This window comes from Lynx rufus, unplaced genomic scaffold, assembly GCF_022079265.1.
Source record: "Lynx rufus isolate CCGP_SWC_20201006 ecotype Redwood Valley unplaced genomic scaffold, mLynRuf1.p SCAF_25, whole genome shotgun sequence".
NCBI lineage: Eukaryota > Metazoa > Chordata > Mammalia > Carnivora > Felidae > Lynx > Lynx rufus.
This window is the reverse complement of record NW_025814840.1, coordinates 12205102-12217569: the sequence shown is the minus strand read 5'-3', so window position 1 is coordinate 12217569 and position 12468 is coordinate 12205102. Positions and strand designations below refer to the sequence as shown.

Below are 12468 nucleotides of genomic sequence, written 5' to 3'. Positions count from 1 at the left end.
GCACACACAGACTCAAGTATGTCGTCAAGTTTACGTGCACTGAAGCTCATGGGCTTGCTGGGCTGTGGGCGATGAGGCCAGCCTGGCCCCCTCAGGCAGGACCCCTCCCTCCCGACTACAGTGGTGGGAGGGGCCGGGCATTCAGCACGGAATTAAAAATAACGTATCGTGACTTCCGGATCTGGGAACTTAAAAAAAGTCTGGGTGTTTCTCTCTTCCTATTTCATATACCTAATTCATATATTCTCTATTTCATATTTCTGGTCTATGGAATGCAAGCAGTGGTCTGGCTCTGTTAGTGGTTCACTTTGAAACAAAAGCTGTACTAATCCTCTTTCCGGTTTTGGACAATTAAAAAAAAATATTTGGATAAAGCAAAATGATTTCTTTAAAAAGCCTATGAACTACCTATGTTCAAGCCAGACTTTTTTTGATATTGTACATTCAAAACAAAACATTAAGACAAATTTAATGCTATAAGCTTGTAAGAACCTACAATGTAAAATCTGGGGGTTCATGAAAATAGCCTCATTGTTCTCTCCTGCAATAAATGTTATATATTTCAAGTAATAAATCTTTTGACAAAATTCTGCTTCGGTCTGCTTTATTCACTGAGGTTCTCGTATGCTAATTAGACTGAGAACTGGTGACTGGAAATTGAGACGCAGGCAGGGGACTGTAACTTCGTTCATCCTCGCCCACGTGAGTGAGTGTCCACCACTCCTTATTTTCCATTATTTCACAAAATCCTAACTAAGCCTGATACACATGACGGAGATAATCCATTGCTCTAGCTCAAAGGAATGTTCTGTGAACAGACTGAAAGACAGTCTCTGGGAGCACAAAGACATTTAAATATGTCACTACTTGCGTCTAACACACCGTGGGGGTGGGGGAGAGGACTTCTATTATTTATAAACAGCCTTTAAGTAAAAGCCAAACGTTTCTCAGGCTCAAACTTCTGCCCCAAAGAGCAACCTCCGGTCCTAGAAGACAAGCAGCTAGTGTACCATGGGCCTACAGCCACGACCGCTTTGGGACTGTTTGGTTTATATGGGGAACGCACGCAGCTTTGGTGCCGGTCGACCACAGCGCCCACCTTGGGTGAGGAGTCTCTCGTCTTCAGCAGAATCTGGTAGTTCAGTGGTTTCCAAAGAGAGTCGTCTGCCACGGCCACGGAAAACTGCGCTATGCACGGGATGAGGTGCTTTGTCACTCGCTCCTGGAACCGTTCTTCTCCTCCCAGCCTGTTTTCTAGCTATGAGGGAGACAGGGACTCTGAGCAACAAGTTTTCTGTCTGAAAGATTCCCAATGTATAAATAAACTTGTTTACTCTTTCATATCAGCAGGTTCGATGACCAGGTGTGTAATTCTAACACTCTCTAGAGCAAATTTACCACCTTTTGGAGCCGAGGCAGACTGTCATGGCCCTTGGCGTCACCCCTCCCTCCAGGAGAACAGCTGAGAGGCGTTCTTCCAGATGGCAGCCCAGTCCTAAAACATTCTCAATAAATCCAATTTTAGAAAATTAAAAATCTAACCATGAGTCCTTATATCCTGCCTTCCATTTGAAACCTTCAAAAGTAAAACCTGGTGTATGCCACTATGAAGATAAGTTCTGTACATTAAAAATAAAAAAATTTTGAAATAAAAATTTCATTAAAAAAAAAGCCTGGAGAAGAAAGCCCAGCAAGCTCTAATTTTAGTAGATATAAATCTAGTAAAAATTTAACAGTGAATCAAAAAGAATGAAATCTTGCCATTTGCAATAACGTGGATGGAACTAGAGAGTATCATGCTAAGCGGAAGAAGTCAGAGAAAGGTAAGTATCATATGATTTCACCTCCATGTGTAATTTAAGAAACACAACAGATGAACACGGGAAGAGAAGGAAGAACAAGATAAAAACAGGAATGCAAACCATAAGAGACTTAAATACAGAGAACAAACTGAAGGTTGCTGGAGGGAAAGAGGGTTAGGGATGGGCTACATGGGTGATGGGCATCGAGGAGGGCACTTGTTGGGATGAGCACTGGGTGTTGTATATAAGTGATGAATCGCTAAATTCTACTGAAACCTTATTACACTATATGTTAACGAACTTGGATTTAAATAAAATTAACAAAAAAATTTAACAGTGATGGCAATTTCCTCATCGTTTGTCAAAAAGACGGGTTCCATGTGGTTACCTGGTCCACCAGGGGCATCATCAAGGCTTCTGCTCTCTCTTTACTGAGAAAATGCTGAGTATCAAAAAGGAAGATTTTATATAAACAGTTCAAAATAAACTGCAATAGCAAGCAGCACTTTTCAGGGTCATTGTCAGAGTCAAAAAACGCTTCATCTGTAGATGGGAAGAGTAAAAGTGAAAAAACAGTTGATTTTCACAATTTAACCTCCAATGTTTAAATTCAAATCACTATTAACACTACAGTCAGAAGAATATTTCTAAAACAATACAGAAAATCAGGATGAAGACATGACATAAAATGGGCAGCTCTTGGGTAAGTGGCTCCTGTAGGAGTCAAGATTCTCAGTTTAGATCACTTAGTTTATTACCACTTATCAAGTGGGTTGCTTATTAGCAGTAAAGAAAACACCAATCTTAAATCTTAACATTTTAAAGTTACTTCCAATAACTTAGAGTAGCACATACCATTTACCTTACTTTTACTTCTAAGTGAGTCAATTGTTGTTAACATGTTTTCATTCTGCTCAAGCAAAGACTTCAATGCCTACTGACTGATTATGAAGTAAAACCTTCACCCTCCTTATGCTTACTGTACCTACTGTGCCTTGTGTAAGGTACACAGAGCAAAGGTATCGACTGGAGTCAGCTACCAACCTGTTTTGGAGATGTTCACCTGGTTCAAGGTGTCAGCAAAAGGCTTCACCAGGTGGCCAGCGAACAGAGTAAAAAGCCCTTTAAGTTTTTCAGCAATGTTATCTGCCAAGTTGTAAAATGTCAAAAGTCTGTCCTTCGGGGCATCCTCTGTTTTAGCCCAATCAAACAGCTAAAAAGATAAAGTAGTATTAGTTTATTCTACATATCTTGTAACATTTATGTATGGGTACAGAGGAGACGTGGAAGGAGCAAGCTTACTTTAAAGAACAAGGGCCTGAACGTGACTTCAGAAAGTTTCACCACCATGGCTACTAGACAGTCAATGATACAATTTTCGGTCTTTCCAATTTCCTCCAGATCATCCTGAAAAACAGAAGATTAGCCAGATTACTAACATGTAGCTCTAAATAACTTTGGCAAGTAAAACAGATTACACAGCTAGATTTTTCTCTGGCTCTTAAACAAGTAGATAACTTTAGGATCTGGGGAAGTGGAAATAAGCTTACTTCAGAGTGCTGTGCTCGGAAGTCCAGGGCTTCCAGAAAAAACACGGTTAGTGGAGCCTGATGGGAGGTGAGCTCTTCCTTCTTCATGACCCCAATGTGCTCTTGCAAGATGCTCATAAATGGACGCATGTGCTTCTACCAGTAACACAGTAAAGAGACATGCCAATTTTAAATATTCCGAGTTCATTAGTGCGTTTATCAATTACATAACCATCCTCTTCTTTAAGTGAAAACTTAGAAATTTCAGTACCACATCTCCCCTCTCCAAAGTCTAAAACCCAGTATGATCTAACCTTCCAGTTCTTCTCAATTTGTTTGTACGTTTTGTTGATTGCTGGCAGTAAGACTCGGGGTGACAGTGCGGTAGCCAGTGTCTTTTTAAGGGACGTGATGCGGATATTAGCTTGTGAGGCAGAACCCATTCCACCAGTGATTTTCTCCAAATGAACCACCTATAGGAATACAGAAACCATGACCGAAGCCAATATGAGAACTCACTGACAATGTCTGCACACTTACAGAAGTCAACCCAGAGGCTAGCGGCTGGGGAAAGCTCGGAGCACTATCGCTTCACAGAATTCCTTTCAAAGCAGTCTTGAACATCTGTAGATACAAATGAACAGATGACTCTTCCCCAAGTGGAGTCAGGGATGCAGGTAAATGGCGGAAGGCAGAAGAACACAGAGCACTCAGACTGATGGGTTTTTGTTTTTAAAGAGGACAGGAATCCAGAGACCATGAGAAGAGTCAAGTGTGTTTGTTCTTGCTAAAAAGTCTATCTACAAACCTCCTCAGATGTAGGGGTCCCTTTCTATAAAAAGTCTACCTTCAAGCCCTGGCTACAAGGGTGTGTGAATCAGCTAAATTATTTTCATCATGGCAGTTGAAGCTCCTAACCTCATAATGGCAAATGACCGGTACAACAGAACAGACTGAGGATCATTCCTGGGCACTGTCAGTTAGAAATGCCCCTTGCCCACTGCCCATGTGCCAAGTAACCACTGAACAGCAATAGAGGGATTCTGATTTTGAAAGACACCTTAGGATTAAAAAACCCTTTACATTAGAAGCAAATAGGACACACAAGTTTCTACAAGTAATAAAAGGCAGCTCGAGCCCAACACGAACGATCTCATGGAGGGGAGAGAAAGGCAATAAAACACATTCTGCAAAATCAAAAAAGAGATGAGCCTTATAAGAAGAAAGCGATGACCATTTCAACGTCATGACCAAGCAGGAGGGATGATGGGAGAGAAAACGGGCATAGCATGTTGAGGTACTGTGGCTCACCTGGGACAGGACACCTTCTAGGTAAGGGCTGATGAAATGTGGGAGGGTCTCCACAACCTTCTGCAGGGCCGCCAAAGCACTAAGCAGATAGACCTCACCGGAAACCAGCTCACTGGTGTTTTTCATTGTTGTCAGCAATGATGGCATCAGGCTAGATATAAAAAAGCAAGAGTTTTAGAGTAACTTTAAGAACAGAGAATGGAGAAGTCACTATGCAAAACTCCTAATAACTGTGCCCGCTACATCATGCTATGTCACAGCCGACAAAACGTGTCTATACATTTTATGAGACTCAGAGCAAGAAACCTCCCAGTAGCAACAGTTACTCAGTCATTTTAAAAAATAACAGGGACTTTCAATTTAATGCTTGCTACGTGTTAGGCGCTGTGCAAAAAGCCTTACGTGCACCCCCCCACCGGAATCCCATGAAGTCGGTCTGGTCTCGGTTTTAGAGATGGCAAAGCTCTAACAGACCAAGTAACCTGCCCGGGGCTGCACAGCTAGAAAATGCCAAAGCCAAGGGGGAAAGTCAGGAGCATTCAACTCTGAACCTGGGCTGCATGAGGCAGCTTTTGCCCAAATAGATGGAACACCCATCGCGGGGCTTCACCCCTTGTTTCCTAGTTACAGCTGGCCAAGGGGGAGTGAAAAGTGGAAGGCAACAAACATCATAAAGGAAATTAGAAAGTTTTTAGTTAGTGGTTTTTAGTTTGAAGAAAAAATTAAATCTTTAACAAATCTAATCTTATGTAACCTCTACTGAGAGGCAAAAAAAAAAAAAAAAAAAAAAAAATTGCTAAGGTATTATTTTTCAATTTGTACCAGAAACCCCACATGAGGGCTCCTGTTCCAGGTCCTAATCAGCATACCTGGGAAGCTGAGGGATGGCCAGCGCCTCCAGGGTGGAGGTCACCTCTGCCACGCACAGCAGGGCACTTCCCAAGACATTCTTCTCTTCTTTTGTTTCTGGTGCAATCAGTTTCACAGCAGTGCTCAGCACGGGGACAAAAGGCTCTGGATTTTCTGCACCAAAATTCTTACATAAAAGCTTTAGAGTATATAAAGCTGTCTGTCTGTTTATTGCTTGTTCTTCCGTCTTTTTTTTATGCTGCACAATGGCCAAAAGGACTGGAACCAGTTTTAGGAAACGATAAACCTGAAGAGGTCAGCCAAAAATTTTAAATAATTAGAGCTGCAGAAAAAACATACTAGTCCGTCTTTTCCATTTTTTACTGCTTGCGACTGCCTGAGGCCCTGTGCCACACAATTATACACAAGCAACTGTTTCTCTCTCTGCCTTCTTCACCACTGAGCCAGCGTATGTGCTTGTGACCCATTTGGGACATATTTACGTAATGCATCCACTGTTCTGGAGTAAAAGAGGATTAGATCATGCTAAAGCTAAGACAACGTAGGGTCCAAATTAGCAACAACTCTATTAGGCTGTGATTCCATTCTAAGAACTCTTATCCCAATTCCTATTAGAATTAACATCACATTTTAGAAACACGTCTACTGGCATCATATTCAAATACTACTATACTTATTTAAATCGTAGCACTCAGGGAAGCGACAAACTCAAGGGAGTTAAAATGCAGCTCTTTGATAAAGCAGAGTGGTGAGTGGGTATGACAGACAGTCTTCACTTACAATGGTCTTTTTCCAGGATGTATGCTGCTGTAGCTTGTTGTTCAAAAGATCCAGTGCTTTCCGGCGGACAGATGGCAGCGGGTTACCCAGCAGCCCTCTGATCACAGCTATAAAGGTTTCCGTGGGCAGCAAGGCATTGACCTAGACAGTAGTTTTACATTGAACAAAAAAAATTTTAAAAAGGGAAGATCCATTCAGATTAAGACTGATTTCTATTTGCTGCATACCTTCTAGGTTCCAGGCAGTTTATGCCCTTTTAACTTCTTACACTAACCTTTCAGGTAGACATTACTAACCACATTTAAAAGGGAAACAAACAAGCAAACAAACAAAAAACGCCGATGCTAAGACTAAGTGAACTGCTCAAAGTCTTATAGCTAGATTTTGAACAGGGATCCTAATGTCAAGGCCAGTGATATTTCTAATATCCCACATACTCTACCTAAAAAGCTATTTTTCTTCTATTCCACTGCATAAAGTAGAATATTATACACTATTAGATGACTCAATCTTAAAGTATCATTTTTAGTGAGGCGCATGCTCTCATCATTTGTAGGTAAATAATCATTTCAGATGAATTTATCGCCAGCCATCAAGAGATTCTTTTCCGAGAAAAATGTGAGCTGCATTATGGTAAGAAAAACTATCACTAAGTTTATTCCTAAAGTAAAACTGTCTATCAAATAGTTTCACGATGACATAAAAACAGCAAAACACAGTGGATGGGGAGAAATGGAAGCCTACCTTATCTAACATGTCGTAAGCTTTACTAAGCAGTGCCCGCCAAAACTTCACAGTTAGCTTGTCTGCATTTTTCTCCATGGACTGTGCTACAGCATTAATATAGCCAAGAACTGTTTCTAGCAACCTAAAACAAAGGAGGCTTATATGAGAGTTTTGTCCACTATTCTTCCAGCATTTTGTTAAAAAGTTGGAAATTATTTCCAAATAAAAATTTTTTAAAAAATTTAAAAAGTAACATACCTCTGTTCAAGGCCTTTTAAAACCTGAGGACCACCACTTTCAACCACCTAATTTTTAAAGAAAACATCATCAGAGCAGTATGCAAGCTAGATATAAAAAAAAATCATTTGAAGTATATACAGTGAAACTCATCTGTAAGACTATTCAATTCAAACCTCCCAGGGACCGTTTTCTGACCGTACAATTTAACCAGGTTGAGACCTTCCCCATCAAACTGTAGTAACTCTATTCCCTTTCGTTATTCTACTCACAGAGTGATTACACTCTATAGATACCTGTGATTTCTATAAGTACTAGAAAGATTCAGAAAAATACAGCCATCTACACTCGTTTACCCACTAATTTTATGAAATGCTTCCATTAGCTCCTAGTAACTGCATGACATTATGAACGTTACAGATACCAGCGTAATCCCCACCTCTCTCATCCCTTCCCTTGGTTAAGTGCCCCCAGCCCCACAAACTTGAACCTGACATTAAATGTCAGAGTTTACACCACAGTCAGCAACATGCTTTTCTGGGAGTATCAGAGTTCTGAGATCTATCTACAGAGATATATGTCGTTCTAGTGTTCATTTAACACTCCTTGCATACATCACGGTACACACCATGGCACACCTGCTCATCCCATCTGTTTACTATGGATGTTTAGTTTACGTCCATTTTTCTGTCAGTAAAGACATTAGAAAAGAACATTTTTATATGTCTCCTTGAACAAGCAGGCACTTTTCTGTAGAGCATATACCCCAGAAAGGGAACGGCTAGATCACAAGAGATGCGCATCTCCAACCTGACTGGAGACGGCTGACTGCTTGCTTTCTGAAGCGGCTATCCGGAGACCTAACCCACAGTGGGGTACACAAGTAACTGTGTCCCCAAAGCCTTGCCACTTCCTGCTATTAAGGGCTTTTAAACTTTTGCCAGTTTGATAGGACATCATAGTGGCATCGCATTTAATCTGCAATTCCCTTCCTTACTAGAGAGGTTACCTTGTTGTATGTTAATATTAGCCGTTTGTTGTGAATTCATGTTCTTTGCCAGATGTTCTCATAAGAACTGATACTTTTTAATTTACGTCTGTGGCTTTTTGTTGAAATGCACTTTTAAAGAAATTCCTCTGTGTTCCTCTGGTAACAATGTTCTCATTTCCTTCTAAGTGTTCCTTTTCACACTGAAAGAGTAATTTTTTAATCTATCTAAAATCACACTGAAGTAATTTTTTAACCTACCTAAGATTGTCTTTTGTATGTGGTATGAGGCCAGTCTTTCCCCACATGGAAAACAAATCAAGCCCATTCTAGTAACTGGACAGTTCTCTTTTCCTAACTACTCTGTAATGCCCCTTCCACATGAAAGCATTTCTTCCATGTGCACAGGGTATGTGTCTAGACAGACCGGACACGGTCACACTGACCCCCCTGACTGACCTGGCACCACCACTGTCCTTGGCAAGCTCACTTGAGACAGAGCAGGGTCTACACTTATCCCTATCAAGCAAGCTACCTGAACGAATCATTTGTTCTAGGAGTTTGCTGATTGTTTTCGGATTCTTACACATCGTTCTTTTGCTGAATAGAAACAATGACAGGATATCCTTGTTCCAGACTTTATAAAGTCTGTCTCATTATGAAAGGTGATGTAAAGCAGTTTCTGGTATCTTCATTAGGCCAGAACTTCATTAGGAAGTTCCCATCTTTCTTGGTTGCTAAGAGGATTTTTCCTTAAATCATAAGTACTGAATTTATTACATTATTTTTCTACAAATACTTCGATGATCACATGGTTTCCCGTTGACCTGCTCACGCAGGAGACCACAACTCAGACTTTCTTATTAACGTTCAACCATTCTGATGTTCCTGATCCTTCTCTGTTTCTTTAGGTCTTCACTTTCTGTATTTCCTTCTTCTCTGTTTAAAGTTTAACGCACAAACAGGAAGGCATACAAATCACACATAAAGAGCTCATTATATTCAGGTAAAGAAAAGAGCCTATTAAAGGCTCTTATAAGCATTCCAGAAACCCTCCTCTATTGGACCCTCATTATTGCTTATTCCCTCCTTCCCAAAGGTAAACACTGTCCTTACTTCTACAACCCTAGATTTGTTCTGCCTGTTTTTAAAGTTTATACAACTAGAATTGTAGGATATATTCTTTTGTGTCTGCCTGTCTTCTTTCAACATTACCCTTATGAGATTCCCTCATGTCCATTTTTGTTTTTTTTTTTGTTTTTTTTTTTTTAAATTTTTTTTAACGTTTATTTATTTTTGAGACAGAGAGAGACAGAGCATGAACGGGGGAGGGGCAGAGAGAGAGGGAGACACAGAATCGGAAGCAGGCTCCAGGCTCTGAGCCATCAGCCCAGAGCCCAACGCGGGGCTCGAACTCACGGACCGCGAGATCGTGACCTGGCTGAAGTCGGACGCTCAACCGACTGAGCCACCCAGGCGCCCCCCTCATGTCCATTTTTGATGACAGACCCTTTATCCACTCCACTGTTGATACACACTTGGCTTGTTGCTAGTTCTGGGCTACCACAAATACTGCTTTTATGAACGTTCTTGTAGACGTCTTTTAGTGCCTATGCTCATACATTCTGCTGGGTATACAGGCATACCTTGAAGACACTGCAGGTTCAGTTCAAGACCACCACAATAAAGAGAGTATCACAATAAAGCAAGTCAAATAAGTTTTTCGGTTTCCCAGTGCATACAAAAGTTACATTTAGTGGCACCTGGGTAGCTTAGTCAGTTAAGTGTAAGACTTCAACTCAGGTCATGATCTCACAGTTCGTGGATTCGGCGCCGCGTTGGGCTCTGAGCTGACATTATGGAGCCTGCTTGGGATTCTCTCTCTCCCTCTCTCTCTGCCCCTCCCCGACTCGCGCTCTCTCTCTCTCTCAAAATAAACTTTAAAAAAAAGTTGTATTTACACTAACTATAGCCTATTACATGTGCAATAGCATTATATCAAAAAAAAAAAAACCAAAAAAACCCATGTTATGTACCTTAAAAAATACCTTATTGCTAAAAACGTTAACCACCATCCGAGCTTTCAGCAAGTCATAATCAGTTACCACAGATCACCGTAACAGATATAATGAAAAAATCTGGTGACAGAGAGACATGAAATGACCAACTGCTATTGAAAAAATGGTGCTGGGAGACTTGCCTGATGCAGAGTTACTACAGGCCTACGATTTGTAAAACGCACACTATCTGCAAAGCCCAGTAAAACGTGCAATATGCCTGTGTACCACTTGAGATGGAATTATTGAGTCGCAGGGTTGATACATGTATAGCCTCACCAGATCATGCCAAATGGTTCAGGTACGCTCTGTTTTTTTCCTATTATTATTATTATTATTTTTTTAATGTTCTATTTATTTTTGAGGCAGAGAGAGAGCATGAGCAGGGGAGGGGCAGAGAGAGAGACACACACAGAATCCGAAGCAGGCTCCAGGCTCTGAGCTGTCAGCACAGAGCCCGATATGGGGCTAGAACCGTGAGATCACGACCTGAGCTGAAGTTGGACGCTTAACCAACTGAATCACCCAGGCACCCCTGATTTTTTTCTATTATCTTTAAAGGCATGCCTCATGTTTTCAAATTTGCCAATCTATTTTTACTAGTTTAAAAGATAGTTCCTTTAGAAAAAGCAAAATCATCTTGTCATAAACACATTTAAAAGAACACATCACCTTTCTGATAAAATTATTAGAAGCCAGGAGCTGAGACATGAAGGACACGGACAAAAATTTAAAATGCCGCAGCTGCTTGCTTGTGTGAGTGTCTATATTAAAAATCTGTAGCACCTCTTCTTGTGATTCACTTTTAGTTGATGCTGCTTTGGAAACAGCTTCTGAAAAAGAGCAACAAGGACAAGTGACGTCACTCATCTTCAAGCAGAATCTTTACAGACACAGACATAATGAGCAGAGTAAAAGGGATACGATTTTGCGAGGAATTTGTGAATCTGTCACACCCCGCTTTTCCTCTCCTGAATTAGTGAAAGACGCGTATTTACCAACAAAGTATCCAAGAGCCCAGAGAAGAGAGTAAGACAAAAACAAACAAAAAACAGGACAACTGAGACAAGCAAATGAAAGACAAAGACATTTAAAAAGGAACCTTTAAATGTTGCCTCCATTCCCAATTCTGAAGCCTCAGAAGTATTTACATGTTGGCTCACAACAGTCTGAAGGAGGGTCATCTCTAGCCTTCAACATTTAATTCTCAAAGTTTAAAGATGTATGTTCTAAAACTCTGTAGAATCCTATATCCAAATTTATCTAATATAAAAGGGTTTGAGGGTGCAGTGATTGGGGAGTCCACAGTGGGCCACTTAAAAACCATTCACTGTCCTAGAGAGTGACTCAAACTGAAGGTTTCTCCCGTAAGCAGTCACCACACACGGCTCTCCAAGCTCCTGGTCTGTCCCGGCCAAACCTAAGCAGACTGTGGGACCACAAGCCTGGCCAAACAGCTGGCCACACAGAAAACAGTCTCCATGGGGTCCTTAGTATCTTCTTTCCAATGCTCCTTGCTGCTCTGTTTCAAAGGGCAGAGAACTAAGAACACATCAAACCCTTTCTTAAACCAGTCTAATTGGTGCTGCAATTAGTGGAATTTTTTTCAAGACTCACATATATGGTAAAAATTTAATATTTAGTTACCAAAGTTGTGGCACCTGTTTTTTTTTTTTTCCTGTCAACGTCTTCACCAATATTCTAATGAGAAGTTAAGACACAGCTAATACGTTGCTGCTAACCTGCTGTCATTTTACTACAATTCATCCTGGATATACCTGTAATACTCCACAGCCAACACATCCACACAAAAGGACAGAGGTATAAAAGCCAATGTGCTGATTCGAAGGGGCACATGTACCCCAATGTTCACAGCAGCACTATCAACAGTAGCCTAAGTATGGAAAGAGCCCAAATGTCCAACTGACAAACGGATAAGGAAGATGTAGATATACACATAATGGAATGCTACTGGGTGATCAAAAAGAATGAAATCTTGCCATTTACAACAACATGGATGGAACTAGAGTGTATCAGGCTAAGAGAAGGAAGTCAAGCAGAGAAAAGACATACGTCATATGATTTCACTCACATGTGGAATTTAAGAAACAAAACAGGTGAACAAAAGGGATGAGAAGGGAAAATGAGATAAAAAGAGAGAGGGAGAC

The 12468-nt window shown here is 40.8% G+C and overlaps 1 protein-coding gene across 1 annotated transcript in view; it reads right to left on the bottom strand.

Annotated features, from left to right (window-relative positions):
- HEATR1 (HEAT repeat containing 1) overlaps nucleotides 1-12468 on the bottom strand; it is a 50343-nt gene that overhangs the window by 2101 nt on the left and 35774 nt on the right. The window contains exons 32-43 of the mRNA XM_047088641.1: nucleotides 10973-11133; nucleotides 7277-7323; nucleotides 7037-7160; nucleotides 6293-6433; nucleotides 5512-5798; nucleotides 4643-4793; nucleotides 3646-3804; nucleotides 3353-3487; nucleotides 3105-3209; nucleotides 2847-3015; nucleotides 2191-2345; nucleotides 1100-1258 (exon numbers count right to left, since the gene is read on the bottom strand). Coding sequence (XP_046944597.1) covers nucleotides 1100-1258; nucleotides 2191-2345; nucleotides 2847-3015; nucleotides 3105-3209; nucleotides 3353-3487; nucleotides 3646-3804; nucleotides 4643-4793; nucleotides 5512-5798; nucleotides 6293-6433; nucleotides 7037-7160; nucleotides 7277-7323; nucleotides 10973-11133 — 1793 coding nt within the window. The remainder of the gene's footprint in view (nucleotides 1-1099; nucleotides 1259-2190; nucleotides 2346-2846; nucleotides 3016-3104; nucleotides 3210-3352; nucleotides 3488-3645; nucleotides 3805-4642; nucleotides 4794-5511; nucleotides 5799-6292; nucleotides 6434-7036; nucleotides 7161-7276; nucleotides 7324-10972; nucleotides 11134-12468) is intronic.